At 35.0% G+C, this 15,023-nt stretch overlaps 1 protein-coding gene across 5 annotated transcripts in view; it reads right to left on the bottom strand.

Moving 5' to 3' along the window:
• PREX2 (phosphatidylinositol-3,4,5-trisphosphate dependent Rac exchange factor 2) overlaps window positions 1–15,023 on the bottom strand; it is a 295,426-nt gene that overhangs the window by 155,031 nt on the left and 125,372 nt on the right. For 4 of the 5 annotated variants that reach the window (XR_013553558.2, XR_013553556.2, XR_013553557.2 and 1 more), the window contains exons 12-17: window positions 10,433–10,536; window positions 9,746–9,795; window positions 6,897–6,972; window positions 4,889–4,961; window positions 1,134–1,276; window positions 941–1,033 (exon numbers count right to left, since the gene is read on the bottom strand). Coding sequence is in view for 2 of the 5 variants with exons in the window: in XM_078441822.2 (XP_078297948.2) it covers window positions 941–1,033; window positions 1,134–1,276; window positions 4,889–4,961; window positions 6,897–6,972; window positions 9,746–9,795; window positions 10,433–10,536 (539 nt within the window). In the remaining 3 variants the exon portion in view is untranslated. The remainder of the gene's footprint in view (window positions 1–940; window positions 1,034–1,133; window positions 1,277–4,888; window positions 4,962–6,896; window positions 6,973–9,745; window positions 9,796–10,432; window positions 10,537–15,023) is intronic. The other variant, XM_078441823.2, reaches the window with a different exon arrangement.

Genomic DNA, 15,023 nt, shown 5'->3' with positions numbered 1-15,023 from the left:
AATAGTCATTTGTTGGCCAAGCCCACTAAGTATGAGTTGACCAGAGTTATTTTGTTTGAAATTAATGCGGTGTACATAAAACATTGTCTTGCATGAGTCTGTGTTTTGGTAAAAGACAGAAACCTTGGGCATTAGCAGATAGGAGGATGGATGGCAGTTTACTACCAACTTTAAATAGATTCAAAGTTTAAAGCCATGTTTCATTCATTCTCACAGGCTTTATTTAAGATTTATATATTTAGACATTTTCTTGAGGATTAAGGCATTGTACAAGCCAGGCAGCAAGGTGAGAATATTTTAAATCTGATATATTTAGGATATAACACTCCCAGTAGGTTCCATGAGGACAGGAAATTTTATCTTTTGTTCACTGCTGTATTCCCAGAGACTAGAACACTGCCTAGCATATAATAGGTACTAAATAAATCATTCTGAATGAATGAATAAATGATCAGGAGATTCCTCTGTTTAAAAGGCTGGTGAGGTGAGAGAACATCAATCAGCATTAACCTAATGAGAAAAGAAGTCGAAGCATGTGCTCTACTGATGAAAGTCATATTTATGAGTCAAAAGTGACAGGTAAAGAAAAGACCTAGCCCTTGATCTAGTGGAAGAGTTATCTGACATACATAATACAGCCCCACTGGATGCAGTCTCCACAGCATTCCAAGCTAGAAAGATGCACAGGGAAGTCCCAGGGTCATGGAATGAGCCCAGCGGCCTTCTAGGATGTCATGAAGTTCATAGCTATAGATCCTTACAATATCTCCATCCAGCTTTCTTTGAGTGCATGGACTCTGTCACAAATCCCAAGAGCATCTCGTAGAACTTCAGAATAAGATCATTCAGTAACACTATTTTCAACAAAGATACTGAAAAGCTGATTTCAACTTGTTTGGAACTTCTATATTTTTTAAATAAAAATGCTAATTTACATTACCTCAGCATTAGACCCCTTTTCTACCAACTTTATTATTGGAACTTTATTTTTGTCTTCTAACCCAAAACCATAGCTGCCTTCATTGGATTTAATCTGAAATGCAAAATATTAACATTATTCATAAAGCAACTACAAAAACAAGTACAAATTAAACAGAATAAAAGAAGAAAACTTATATAGCATGTTAACTTACCAATAATGATTTGGCTATAACATTTTCCACTACTTTTAAATCATGTTTCATAAGTCGGTGCTTCATATTTGATCCTTCCATTTCCTCATCCGCAAAAAAACGAAAAAGTAGGGGTTCATCTTTGAATTCACTTTTCTCAAGGACTACAAAAAACAGATTCAAATTGTTCCAATTAATCCAAAAACCAAAATTATTTTCCACACTCATAGACATTCAGTGAACAAGTTACATTCACAGAGATCCCTGCGATACTGTTCTATTTCTACACCTTCAAGCTGATGTTTCCTTTAAGTTACTATTAGCTAAGGATTTTGAATTTTTGAGTATTTTTTTCAATGTTGAATTTTTTGTACTTACCCGTCTGTCACTTTCCAGATTAAAATCCAAATTTAAATAAAAGATTATATTGAATCAAAATATGTATGCAATCCAAAACATAGAAATCTACAGTGTTTTGAATTTGTAGTGAACATTTGGAATATGTTTTTAATATCCTGAACAATTATGGGAAAATTCAAATGGGTAAATGTTACTCTTATGTGTGTGAGCAATTCCCACTGTGGTCACTTTTGTTCCAACACTTCAAACCAGAATTGTATCTTCTGGGTGAAATGTGATTTTAGTTTCCACTAATTCTTAGTTCTTTTCTGTTTAAAAACATTTTTCTCAAATATTCTTATTTCAATAAAGGTCAGTTTTTTCCCTTTTATCTGAATGTTCATATTTCCACCCAAAGTCCCTAAGATTCCTGGCGTGCCCTGAGGATATAGGGTTTATGTTTTGTTGACCTTTTTAAAAATAAGGCTAGGGGCACCTAGCTCTGTGGGTTGGGCATCCCACTTTGGCTCAAGTCATGATCTCTTGGCTCTGGAGTTTGAGCCCCATGTCGGCCTCTGTGCTGGCAGCTCTCAGCCTAGAGCCTGCTTCGGATTCTGTCTTCCTCCCTCTCTCTCTGCCCTTACCCCAACTCGTGCTCTGTCTCTGTCTCTGTCTCTCTCTCAAAAATAAATAAACATTTAAAAAAATTTTTAAAAAGGCTAAATATTGATAGAATTTATATTCAGTGAGATCCTGACAGCTGGCAAAATATTTTCAAAGAGGAATCTTCTCTATTTCTATTTATCTATCCTTAGTACTTTGAAGCGCACTTGTTGGAACAGCGGGATTCATTGAACCGGGAAGCTAAAGAGAAGATAATGGTCCCATGGCACTGTAGAAAGTTTGTCTTTATGATGAAACAGACCTCCGGGTCTGGGATTGATTCTGGGTGTAACATTGGGAGAATTGCTTCCACTCTTTGTTTTTTTAAATGTTTATTTTGAGAGACAGCGTAGGGGAGAGGCAAAGAGAGAAAGAGAGACAATTCCAAACAGGCTCCATGCTGTCAGTACAGAGGCCGATGCAAGGCTCGATCTCACAAACTGTGAGAGCATAACCTGAGTCGAAATCAAGAGTTGCTGCTGAACTTACTGAGCCCCCCAGGAGCCCCTGAGAAGTTACTTAAACTTTTGAACCATAGTTTCCTCATCAGTAAAATGGGGGCAATAAAACCTTCTTCATAATGTACAGAACTAAAATGAAGTAATAAGTGTGATTACATTGCCATATAGAAAGCAATACAAAATGACTGCTATTTCGGGGCACCTGGGTGGTTCAGTTCCTGTCTCCTCCTCTTTCTCTGCCCCTCCCCTGTTCTCTCTGTCTCAAAATAAATATACATTTTAAAAAATGATAGCTATTTTATTTCATTATTTTTACAGAGTTCCACATAATAACTGTTGACTGGATGATGTATGTATTGATCTTTGAATGGAAGATTGGCTGGCAAATGAAGCTATCAACCGCAAATTAAAAAGTGACACAAGTCACAGTTGACAATACAAATGAGAATACACTTGAGATCAAGTTAGGTCTTGACTATGTGATCTAAGCACTTTCCCAAAATGTACATGGTATTTTGCTCCTGCTGTTTTCCTCCATCAAACAGTCTGTCTAACAGGAGTGAGAAAGACACCAGCAAGGCCAGGCAGCAGTCAAATTGGTTGTGCTTTACCAACATTGACTTTTGTAGAGAAAACTTTTGTTTTTAACTCAGTATTTTTTAAATTCAATACTTTAAAATATGTAGATAAAATTACTGCTCCTCGACGCTTTAAAGAGAAAAACAATTAGAATATTTGAAGGTTTTCAGCTTGACACTATAGTTTTAAGTCCTTATAATAATGTCATTTTCCTCATTCAATAGTTTGTTCTTCATGGACTGGTATTTCTCTTTCACAACTCATACAGTGTTCTAGAGATAGTGGGATATAATGCAATTCCCAAATGCATATATGCTAACCAAAGATGCTCTCAACATCACTGAAACTTTTGCTATCCTTCCTTCTTCGTAAAAAAGGTGATAACCTTCTGAAAGTAACTGACAAACAGGCAGAAGTGTTATCCAGTATCTGTTTATAAACATATAAAAGCAGTGAAAAAGATTGTTTGGGTTTGTGGAATCTGTAAGATGGTATGAACAGAGAGGGAAAACTAAGTCTCATTATTTTTATAAATTTAGGGGGAATGAAGTCATCAAACAAGAAAGAAAATCTTTAATTACTAGACAAAATGAAACAGATTTTTTCTAGAGATTTAGAATTTTATCCTCTGAGATAATTTTAAAAGCATTTTTTCGGGGTGCCTGGGTGGCTCAGCTGTTTAAGTGTCCAACTCTTGATTTCAGCTCAGGTCATGACCTCATAGTTGGTGGGGTCAAGCCCCACGTCGGGCTGTGCACTGACAGTGAGGAGCCTGCTTGGGTTTCTCTCTCTCCTCTCGCCTCTCCCCACTCACACACTTGTTCTCTCTCTCTCAAATAAATAAACATTTAAAACAAATAAATAAAAGATTTTTTTCTAAAAAGAACAATAATTACCCACCATATAGGTTCTCATTTAATCATTAAAAATTTTTTTTAGGAGGTGCCTGGGTGGCTCAGTCAGTTAAGCATCCGACTTCGGCTCAGGTCATGATCTCGCGGTTCGTGAGTTCAAGCCCCACATTGGGCTCTGTGCCATCAGCTCAGAGCTTGGAGCCTGTTTCAGATTCTGTGCCTCCGGCTCTCTCTCTGACCCTCCCCCATTCATGCTCTGTCTCTCTCTGTCTCAAAAATAAATATACGTTAAAAAAAATTTTTTTAATGTTTATTTTGGGGAGAGAGAGAGAGACAGAGACACAGTGTGAGCTGGGGAGAGGCAGAGAGGGAGACACAGAATCCGAAGCAGGCTCCAGGCTTTGAGCTGTCAGCAAAGGACCCGACGCAGGACTCAAACTCACAAACTGCGAGATCATGACCTGAGTCAAAGCCTGATGCTTAACCAACTGAGCCACCCAGGTGTCCCTTATTTAATTATTTAAAAATATACTGGCATTCAAAAGAACTACAAGTCTGATCTAAAATTATTTCATTTTTTAAAAAAAGCTATTTTTTAAAAAAAACAAAACTTCTAGTTGAAACTTTTGCTTTTCTGGAATCAGTCTAGAAAAACAGAAGGGAAGTCATGGCAACTGGTAGATAATAGTAACTAGATGTAACAATGGCACCAGTGGTGAAATTGAATGCAGATGTGGTGATCCAGCATGGACAAGTGGCAAGACTCACACAGTTTTGCTGGTTCATCTTGAAATGCCTTAATACTGAGATACTCCCAGGGTCCTAACAAAAACAAAACAGTGAAATACATCTGTAAGCTCCTAGGATAAAAATCCCTTACCATGGTGCATAAATCCATTGTCACAGAGTCCGACGCCAAATATCATTGCCTCTTCTCTGGTACGGCAATCCCCCTGTTAACCACATAAAAATATACCACAACTTAATAGGCAACTAAAGGCTTTGTTCTGTCTTTAACTCATTTGACATTCCCAGCATGACATTGACAAAGCCATTCATTTATTACACCATACATTACTTTTGTAGGCCCAGAATGTACCTAATTGCTATAGATCTATATAGATTTATAGATAGATATATTTATCCACTTGATTATGAAAATACTTTTTTGACATTAAGTGAAAAGCAAAGATTTAATATTTCCTGAGAAAAACCACAGTGTTTAAATATGAAAATATATAAGTTAACTTAAATTTATTGCTACTACAAATGATCCCTTTCTCTTATTTTTTCAATCTTGTACACCAACTGTGCAGCCAGAAAATTACCAAATACTGAAAACACACTAAATAAAATTAATGAAAAATCATTGTGCATGATCTGTGCTATCACTTTCCTGGCCTTGTTCTTTAAGGACACCTAAAGAAATCAACTACTGTCAGATGACTTGTAAGACACTGAAAGTAGGGTGTCTGGCTGAGCCTATACGTGCAAGCTTCTCTGTCACTATCCTGCAGAGAAAATAATCAGATCATACAACTGAAGCAATAAAGAAAGCCCAATACAACCTTCTCATGTTTTTATCTAGAAAACTTCTGGTTTATTCATATTAAGTATGTAATTCATATTAAGAATATATTCATATATACGAATACGTGTGTGTGTGTGTGTGTGTGTGTGTGTGTGTGTGTGTGTATAAACCTTACAGTTGTAAGTTTTGTGGTTATAAAGTGCTGTCTCATCTTATTTCTTCCTAGTCAGGTTGGCCCCTTACTGTTGCCTGAACTCTGTGCTTATTTTCATCCTTGCTTTCACGCTTCTAATCATTCACCTACAGTGCATGTTTTGTATGTTTTGTCCACTCATTTGTTTTAAAGTATCTGTTGTCGGTCCTAACAAGTTATTCTAATATCCCTGTGCCTGTTTCTCTGTTAGATAATAATTCCAGTAAGTAGTAATAAACACTTGTGAAAATAAAATCCAGAGAGTTTAAGTGACCTGTCCAACTTTGCAAAACTATGTATCAGCAGAACCATCATCAGATGCTAGGTTACCGAAGTCCCAGTCCATTGTCCCAATTTCTACTACATATAATTTCTAAAGACATTATTGTAACAGACCCTTAGGAAAATCTGAAGAAAAAAAATAATTGCAACCTGGGCCAGCTTTTGAGCAGCTTATTCTATTCTTCTAATGCTCACACTTGAAAAGTAAAAAAAAAAAGAAAAAAAAAGCCAAAAAGAGAAATAGTTTGCTCATTGATTTCCATGGAGTCAGAATTTTATTTATTAAGCACCAAATTTTGCTTCAAAACAAAACAACTTTCTTCAGTTTTCTCACAGAGTCAACATATAGTACAAGTTCATGGGAATTCTATGAGATTATAATTTCTATGTGAAACCCTAATTCTGATACCAAGTACAGAACCAATTCCAATGACATGTATTGACCACAATGTTATAAAAGGCTCTGACTCTAGTAAGCCCACTGGATATGTGAATTAGTTTTTATCTAAAGGTAATTGTTTAGTTTAATCTAAAATCTTAACTTCAAAATAGAATACACACTTGCATGAAAGTTCAGTGTATGTGAATAGGTACACTTCAGTGATACTCAAATTACATTTAGTTTTCTTGATGGCTCTCAGTTGATATTTTAAAAATAGGAACATCTTCCTCTTGAGAAACCATATAACATAAAAATCAAGTTTGAAGACTCTGAAGTCAGATTAACTAGATTCAACTCCTAACTCTGCTTCATATTAGCTGTATACGCTTGGCCAATGTATCTCACTGCGTCCTATCTGGGATTAAAAAAAAGTTCCTAAACCATCTCAAAGTTTAAAGCAGCAGTGAAAGTAACTCAGCAACTTCTATTTATCTATTTACCTGTGCAATTAACCAGTCTATCAGTTTGTTGGCCATGACTACAGATTTGTAGGTTCTTAAATGGTAGTCTTTATCTCTACAAAGGAAACAGAAGCCAAAACCATTAAGCAAGAGGACAAGTAAGCGCAGGAAAACATTTCATTTAATATCAGTGTGCAACAGAAGATTCAATACAATCTGAATCTATTGTCCAAATTATGTGCAAATAAAAGAGGTTTACAAGGTATATATAACACTTGAAAACTCCTCCATTAGCTCATATCAGAAGAGACCCACAATGATATCAAAGCAGGACATTTCTTCTTTGACATTTTCTTATATACCAAGTAGATTATTATTGTTTTATTATCTGATAATAACATAGCTAGAAATATAATATCTCATTAATAAAAGAATAACAAAATAGAACTTCTTCCCTTAAAACAAGATATACTCTACACACACACACACACACAAGTCCTCAAAATGTAGAGAATAAAGCAATCCTTTTATTCCTGAATTTTCCAGGAAGGCTGGATTTGCACCAGAAGATTATTCGTTTGGCTCAGCTGCAGTGGCAGATAGCAAGGCTGTCCTGAGGTAAACATGCTGAGAACCCTGTCATTCATTTTGTCTGATCAGAGCACGGACAAGTGACACCACATCCCCAGGGAACCAAGGGAACCAGCCGACTGTACATCAGCCTATCCTTTCAGCAGACTTCTCAGATCTGAGAAATCACTCAAAGTTAAGTTAGATACCAACAAAATGCTCCTGATCAGAATGGGGCCCCAAGGGCAGAAATCTATAATTCATTCATTTTGCAGGGCTGGATCAAAGGGAAAATGACAGTCTTTTCAAAATGTCAAAAGATCCGAACCTCAAACAACTTGAAGTGATAAATAATTACTAGCTCTGTTCACAGTTCTTCAGCCCCTGTCAGCAATTTACAATTAATACTTACCTCATTTTATCCACTTTCATAAAAAAAAAAAAGTCCCTGAAATATGGTTGAAATTTCTGAGATTTTAGTAATAAAAACACTAGGTTAGCCAGTAATCACAGCAGATTCTTTTTTAAAAAAATCCTTTTAGGGGCGCTTGGGTGGCTCAGTCGATTAAGCATGGAACTTCAGCTCAGGTCACGATCTCGCGGTTTGTGACTTCCAGCCCCACATCAGATCCTCTGCCTCCCCTCGCTCTCTGCCCCTCCCCACACATAAGCCCACACGCTGTCTCAAAAATAAATAAACATTAAAAAACTCTTTTAAAATCTATCTCCATGTTTCTGATACCTCAGTACCCATTTCATTTTGGTTTCCATAAGCATCAATAAGAAGGAAAAGGGTACTCAGTCTATTACAAACCACATGTGGACCTGCACAATTCACCCAAGCAATTTTTCTTTTTGTAAGTGGAGTTCACACATATTAAAAGCATGACTATCATACATTCCATCCGTTTTATGGCTTTTTTTTCCTTTAAATTCTCCCTTGACAACTCATAAACAATTGTCATTTCTAGCCAGAGAACAATTCCTTCATATCAGCTCGTACGGAAGGTAACCTTCTTGATAAGACGTCCCCTACGGCTAAGAGATATTTTCAGAGTACATTTTCTCACATACAAAATGTACCTAGGTACACAGGTGACATGAAAAATGTAACCACTATTGCTTTTTATTAGTTTAGCAGGAAAACAAATTTAAGTAGCCAATTAGTACTGAGTGAAGTAACCATCTTTTAGTACTAAGTTATCCAAAATAATTGCAGGGTGTCTGCTAGAAACCTAGCAGAGAATCCATAAATATGGGTTCGTTTTCACTTCTTTTCACTTCACAAAACTTGTTTGTGAACATGAACAGGGCACTTTCAGAAGTGATGGGCAAGATTCCGTTTCTTCCTCCAGGATCTGCACCATGTTCTCTATAAAACATTAGTGGGCATTCCATGACACATAAACAGCAACTTCTGAATTGTATTGTTTGTTTGTTCTTTAAGCTCTGAGTTTCTTTGGAATTGGAAACCAGAATGAAAAATAGAAACATGGCACATCAAACATTTGGATTCCATAGCCACGAACTGAAAAGCCTCTTCATTCATTGTGGAAATAATACATCCATTTTTTTTTGTTCTATGTGAATATTAAGTTTCAGTTAATAAACTCTGAATGATATCTGCCCATCGGAAATTAGTGTAACATTACACTACATTCTTTAAGTGTATATGTTACAAAAATACAATAATACTCCTGAACATTTTTATTAGTAACAATAAAAAACTCAGTTTTCTGCTGTCTTTTTAAAGACATAAACTGAAAATTAATTATGATTCCACTACAAAAAGACAGGCATATCTCTTCAGAAGGAAAATCATGGTTGAGAACAAAATTATAAAATTTTACTTATTAACTCCAAAATAATTTTTAATTTTCAAGTACAAAATCTTTTCTTTGGATAAAAAAGTATTAGAAGGAAATATTATGAAAATACACATCCAAGTTTCGATTATACAATTTAATGAAAAAAAAACAATATACAGTAATCATAGTATTTCCAAATCCTCTCCCAGTCAACTATTACTTACTAAATATTAACTCTGGATTATTTCACTATCAAACCTGTAGTTTAGTATGAATTAATGGCAAATAATTTTAGAAATCAGAATAAAAAGAATGGAAGAAACTGCATAAATAGAGCTTCAGAAAATTTAGGACTATTTTAAGATAAGTTATTACTTAAAATAATCTTTAAAAGTAAACTTTTCACTTATGGAAGAAAAACAAAATAAGCCAAGAGGTTCCAACTGAAGGATATTTGCCTAATATGTAACATAAATATTTCCCTGTAAGTTGTCCAAAAGTTAGACTCACCTTATCACTGGAGTAAACAGACTATGGAGACGGCAATATAATCTCACTCCCTATTATAAAATAAAGATATGTCAAAAACAAGGAAGATCACTCAAAGACAGACCAATGAAATTGTAAGACAAATAAATTCACCATAAACATTCTGGAATCACTATATAATCTCTACCAATTTGAAAGTTACTCAACTATTATACTACATCAGAAAAATAATATAACTGAAACAATAAAAAGGGTTTTTAAAACTATTTTTCTTAAAATGTAAAATTTACAGACATAAGTAGAAAATAAATCTATGTAGCAATACCTCATACTACACATTCATTACATGTCAATATAAATTTTGTCAAGTGTGCAAACAAAACTGTCACATAAATTTTATATATGTACATTATTTTTTAACTTATTCAAGTATAATGGCCACTTGTTACTACATGTGACATTGTTTTCAATGTATACGATCTTCTGAGTAATGCAATTTCATTACTTCCATTTAGAATTACAGAAGAGAACAAAAAAAAGTGATTGAACCCTAAAACTCTTTAAACAGCAAGAAGAATTGAGAGGCTTGCTTACCTATGCCATTTTCTATGGCATAAGAATTCTTTTAAGTCTCTCAAAAGCATTTCATCCTGGTAAAGTATGACATGAATTCTGCTATTGATAAAAGGTTCTGGGAGAGGATGTTACCTTTGAAATCACATCCTGCATCTCATTTCTTGGATAAAATGTTCCATCATCATAGCGAAATCTATATAACATCTGTTCTGGCTTGAATTGATGCTTATCAGTAACTAAGAACATAGAAACAATATATTAAAATACTGACAATATAAAAAGTGGCAAATACAAACAAATTTATAAAATACAAATTCCCAAACATTGAAACTTGGAGTTTTACCAAAAACTTTTGTTTTCCTAACACAGTAATACTATTTCAGTAAGATTCATGATAAGATTTTGTTATATGATACATTTATAGTTTCCATATAATGATTTAGGAAATAGAGTTTAGCAACATTCAACTAGCATAGTATGCTGCACGTGTACAGTGTATTACTTTATTTATATAAATATACAAAGTTGTATTTTCTATTTCTCCACAATGCCACAAAGTCAAGCAAAAAGGGCCCTTTAAAGAGTGGATAATCTAATTTGTGGGTTATAATTCAATTCTGAGTCCTAGAAGTGAATTTTAGTATTTATGTGTTTTACCCCACAGCAAACAGGCCAAGACCACACATACACCAATCTTGACCATTTATCCTGTGTTTGGAACTCTGGAGTAGATTATATAATTTCAATATGTACCTTATCCCAAAATTTCAACAGTTTTCTTAAGCTGAGAAATGCTATTCTTACATGTCATTTATTTTTTTTTTCTCAGCAGAAATGACAACGGTCATCCTTCACTTTCATCCTTGAGATAAGACTTTCATATTCCTAAAGACTCCTATTTAACTTCCTTTCAAGTTTTCTTCTTTTTAGGAGAAATTATTTTACACACAGTCTAACAAAGACTTTCTTTGGGAAAGAAAAAACCTCAAATTAAACCTCAAAGAGTTTATATTTAAATGTTTTATTTACAGGGAATGCAACATTTGCAGAAGAGATAATTTGCTGCAACAAGCTCTATTTTCACGATTAGATGGAAGACTTTGACCTTTATTTTTGTTAAAAATGTTGAAGGGGGAGAAAAAGTTGTCAGAATTAATTTCCATGAACTACATTTGGTGAATCCAGAAGAAAGCCGAACGACTTATCTCACACACACACACACACATACACACGTGAAGTTTCAGCTATTTTACCCCAACCTATCCAAACTATGTGCATGGCTTGCAGCCATCAGATCGACACAGGACTGCTGCCAAAGAAAGAAAGACAACACAGCCTTTTGGCATCTTTTTTTCCAGATCAAGCCAAAAAGAAAAAAGCATGTGTGAAAGAAAAATAATATTGAGAGACATATTTTGAAATCTTATGGCATGTTTCAGGACCAGTTATTTATTTCTTCTCAGCAATCTACCTCTTCTCATTTTTATCTCCTAAGATTCATTGAAATAAATGATTGTCTAGATATTTCAAAATTCAAGGAAACATTGGGCCCAAATGTCTCCTGCCACAATAAAAGAAGTGGTGGTTTAAAATTTCTATTCAAAATGGAGTGCTTTGTTATATGGCAAACTCTTGTGACCTTGACAACTCATCTTGGGTTAATTTGCAACTCTTAGCTGTTGCCTTAAAAAAACAGCGAATAGTTTTGCACTCAACTGCACTCCCCCAACTTCTTGAACATGGAAAATGGGTTTATGAGTTGTTGAGAGTTCAAGTTATCTTATGGGGAAGGTTGCTTAATGCCATCTTTTAAACAACTATGCGATACAGTGGTATTACTAGGGATACCCTGGTAAATGTTTAACACCTGGCTTTCTTGATGGTGGGAGAGAAGAAGTGCTGATTTGTAGTATTCACTAATTTCTGTGGTATTAAATAATCCCACACTGGTCAATTTCAAACTACCATAATAAAGTCACTGAACACAGAGTTAGACGAGCAGTGATACATTATTATTTACGATTTCCATCACACAGAAATAATAGATTTTAAATAACACCAACAATAACAGATAGGAGAAAAATAACACCAAGAACATAGAAAACGTAGTTCAACAATTAAGAAGTGATGAGTTTTAATAATATATGAACTTCAGGGTGCCTGGGTGGCTCACTCGGTTAAACATCCAACTTCGGCTCAGGTCACGATCTTGGAGTCCGTGGGTTTAAGCCCCACATCAGGCTCTGTGATCACAGTTCATAGCCTGGAACCTGCTTCAGATTCTGTGTCTTCCTCTCTCTCTGCCCCTCCCCTGTTTGTGCTCTGCCCGCCCCCCCTCAAAAATAAACACTAAAAGATTTTTAAAATAATTTATGAACTTCGTTTCTAATACAATTTATGTACTATTTATTTAATTTTTAATAATAGCTGTGCCTCACAACGAGCTTGCAAATTTTTAAGAAATTTAATTACCAACTCTCTTAAGTTTGTACAAGCCAACTTCACACACCACCGGATATAATGAATGAGGTCTCTGAATTCTTGCTTAAGCATTTATAATGTAAATAGTAGACTCAGACAAGAAAGTATTATCAGCATATCATACAGAAAGCATATGCTGCCTCAACCCAATAATTCCTGGTATAGCCGGGCTTTGCTTTTATGAAGTTCTCAACAATATAAGCAATGTGAATGATGGCAATAACAGTCAACTCTTTTTGCATGCTCTCTTTAAAACAGATGGTCCATTCAACTTTATTTTAGGAACTCTATTTCCACTAGAATGCAGCTGGAACCACATACCAATAAAACTAGCACGTATGGCTCATATTCCTCCATTCTAATAAAATTACTAATGTGAAATCGCACAATATGTTCTCTTACCCCTAGTTGTGGGGGGGACTGTACAGGTTAATTTCGGACACTTAAAAAGGGTGATTACTTTTAGCAACAAAAATTCTGTATGCCAAATCTAACATCACCACTGACCAAATCCTGATAACAATAGTACAGGCCACTAAAATCAAACTGCGACAAACAATTGTTATAATTTCAAACTTTGCATTTGAAATTTCAAAATAAATTTTAATCCAGAATTTATCTCCTTCTTCCTTTTCAAAATGGTATTGGAGAAAAGTGGTGTCTGAGTTGGGGGATAAGTTGATTAGGACTGAAATTCTCTCATTCTGATATCCCTTATAAAAAAATCTTATGTTCTTGATGTTTTTTCTCATTAGAGGGAAGCAATTAAAAATATTGTGAGAGGGGCTCTTGGGTGGCTCAGTCGGTTAAGCCTCCAACTCTCGATTTCAGCTCAGGTAACAAACTCATGGATTGTTGAGTTTCAGCCCGCATCGGGCTCCATGTTGACAGTGTGGGGCCTGCTTGGGATTCTCTCTCTCACCTACTTTCTCTGCCCCAACCTTGATTGCTCTCTCTCTCTCTTTCTCTCTCCCTTTCTCAAAATAAAAAAACTTAAAAAAATATTGTGAGAAGCATTTTAACAGAATAAATACGGGTGGTTCCCTCTCTATGGAACTCTGTAATTCCTTCAAGAGCTTCCAGCAGTTTTGAACTGAAGAACAGATAAGACACAAAAAGACTGTTCATAAAGATATTTAATAAATATTATTTCAACTCTACTTTGTACTAACTTACAACTAACATGAACATGTTTGAGTAGTTGTTCATGACTTCAGGCAAAGTAATAACAGCTTTGTCATTGTAAAGTCAGTAAAATTCCACCCATAAGAGTTATATCTTCAATTTCCAGAACCCAATGAACTATGCAAATAAGTAACTAATTATCATACAATTCCTAGATCACCTTTGATGAAAGATGAAAGCAAGAGTGGAAGGATGGCTTGAAAATAACCTAATAGCTCCTTTCAAAGGACATCCTCTCCGCACACCTTAACTCCTTCCAGCTTTGCAAATAAAATCTGTAACATACTTTAATCTATCATAAGATACCTCATAGTCAAAACAGGAAAACATGACAAAATTAGTGTGTAACTCTAAAATACAGTAATAATCTGGGGCACCTGGGTGGCTCAGTCAGTTAAGTTTCTGCCTCTTAATTTCACCTCAGGTCATTATTTCACAGTTGGGCTCTGTCCTGAGTGTGGAGCCTGTTTAAGATTTTCTCTCTCCCTCTGCTCCTCCCCTGCTCCAAATAAATAAATAAATAAATAGTAATAATCCCATAGAAGTAAAAAATGTTGCATTTTTTTAAACAGTCTTTTAAACAAATTTAAATAGCAACATCAATTGTTGATAACTTTAAGATCTTTTTTTCTTTTGTTTCTAGTTCATAATGGTTTGAAGTCACTCAAATTAACAACTTAAATTAACAATCATGAAAACCTCCACTGAAATAGAAATTTTGAAAGTTATTTTTATGACTATTACATGCTGACATCATCATAAAACAATGACAAGTTTATATAATGATTACTCTGTCTTTAATATAATTCCATAGATCTTATATTGATCTGGGAGCTATGCCTCAGCGGCAGAAATTGGATCACTGTTTAACAAATTGGTTTAGCTTTTGTCTTTCCTGAGCATGCAGCTACACTACATTTCTAAGTTTCTCTTGCAAGAAGTAAGGAGTGGCCACATAACTGAATTGCACCCAAGGACATGCACACAAAAGGCACAATGGAAAGTGTACAGGCCCATTTAAAACAAACAAAACAAAACTCCACCACTCCTTCAAGGC

The sequence above is a fragment of the Panthera onca genome, chromosome F2 (assembly GCF_046562875.1).
Source record: "Panthera onca isolate mPanOnc1 chromosome F2, mPanOnc1 haplotype 2, whole genome shotgun sequence".
Classification (NCBI taxonomy): domain Eukaryota; kingdom Metazoa; phylum Chordata; class Mammalia; order Carnivora; family Felidae; genus Panthera; species Panthera onca.
This window is presented reverse-complemented; position numbering and strand designations above follow the sequence as displayed.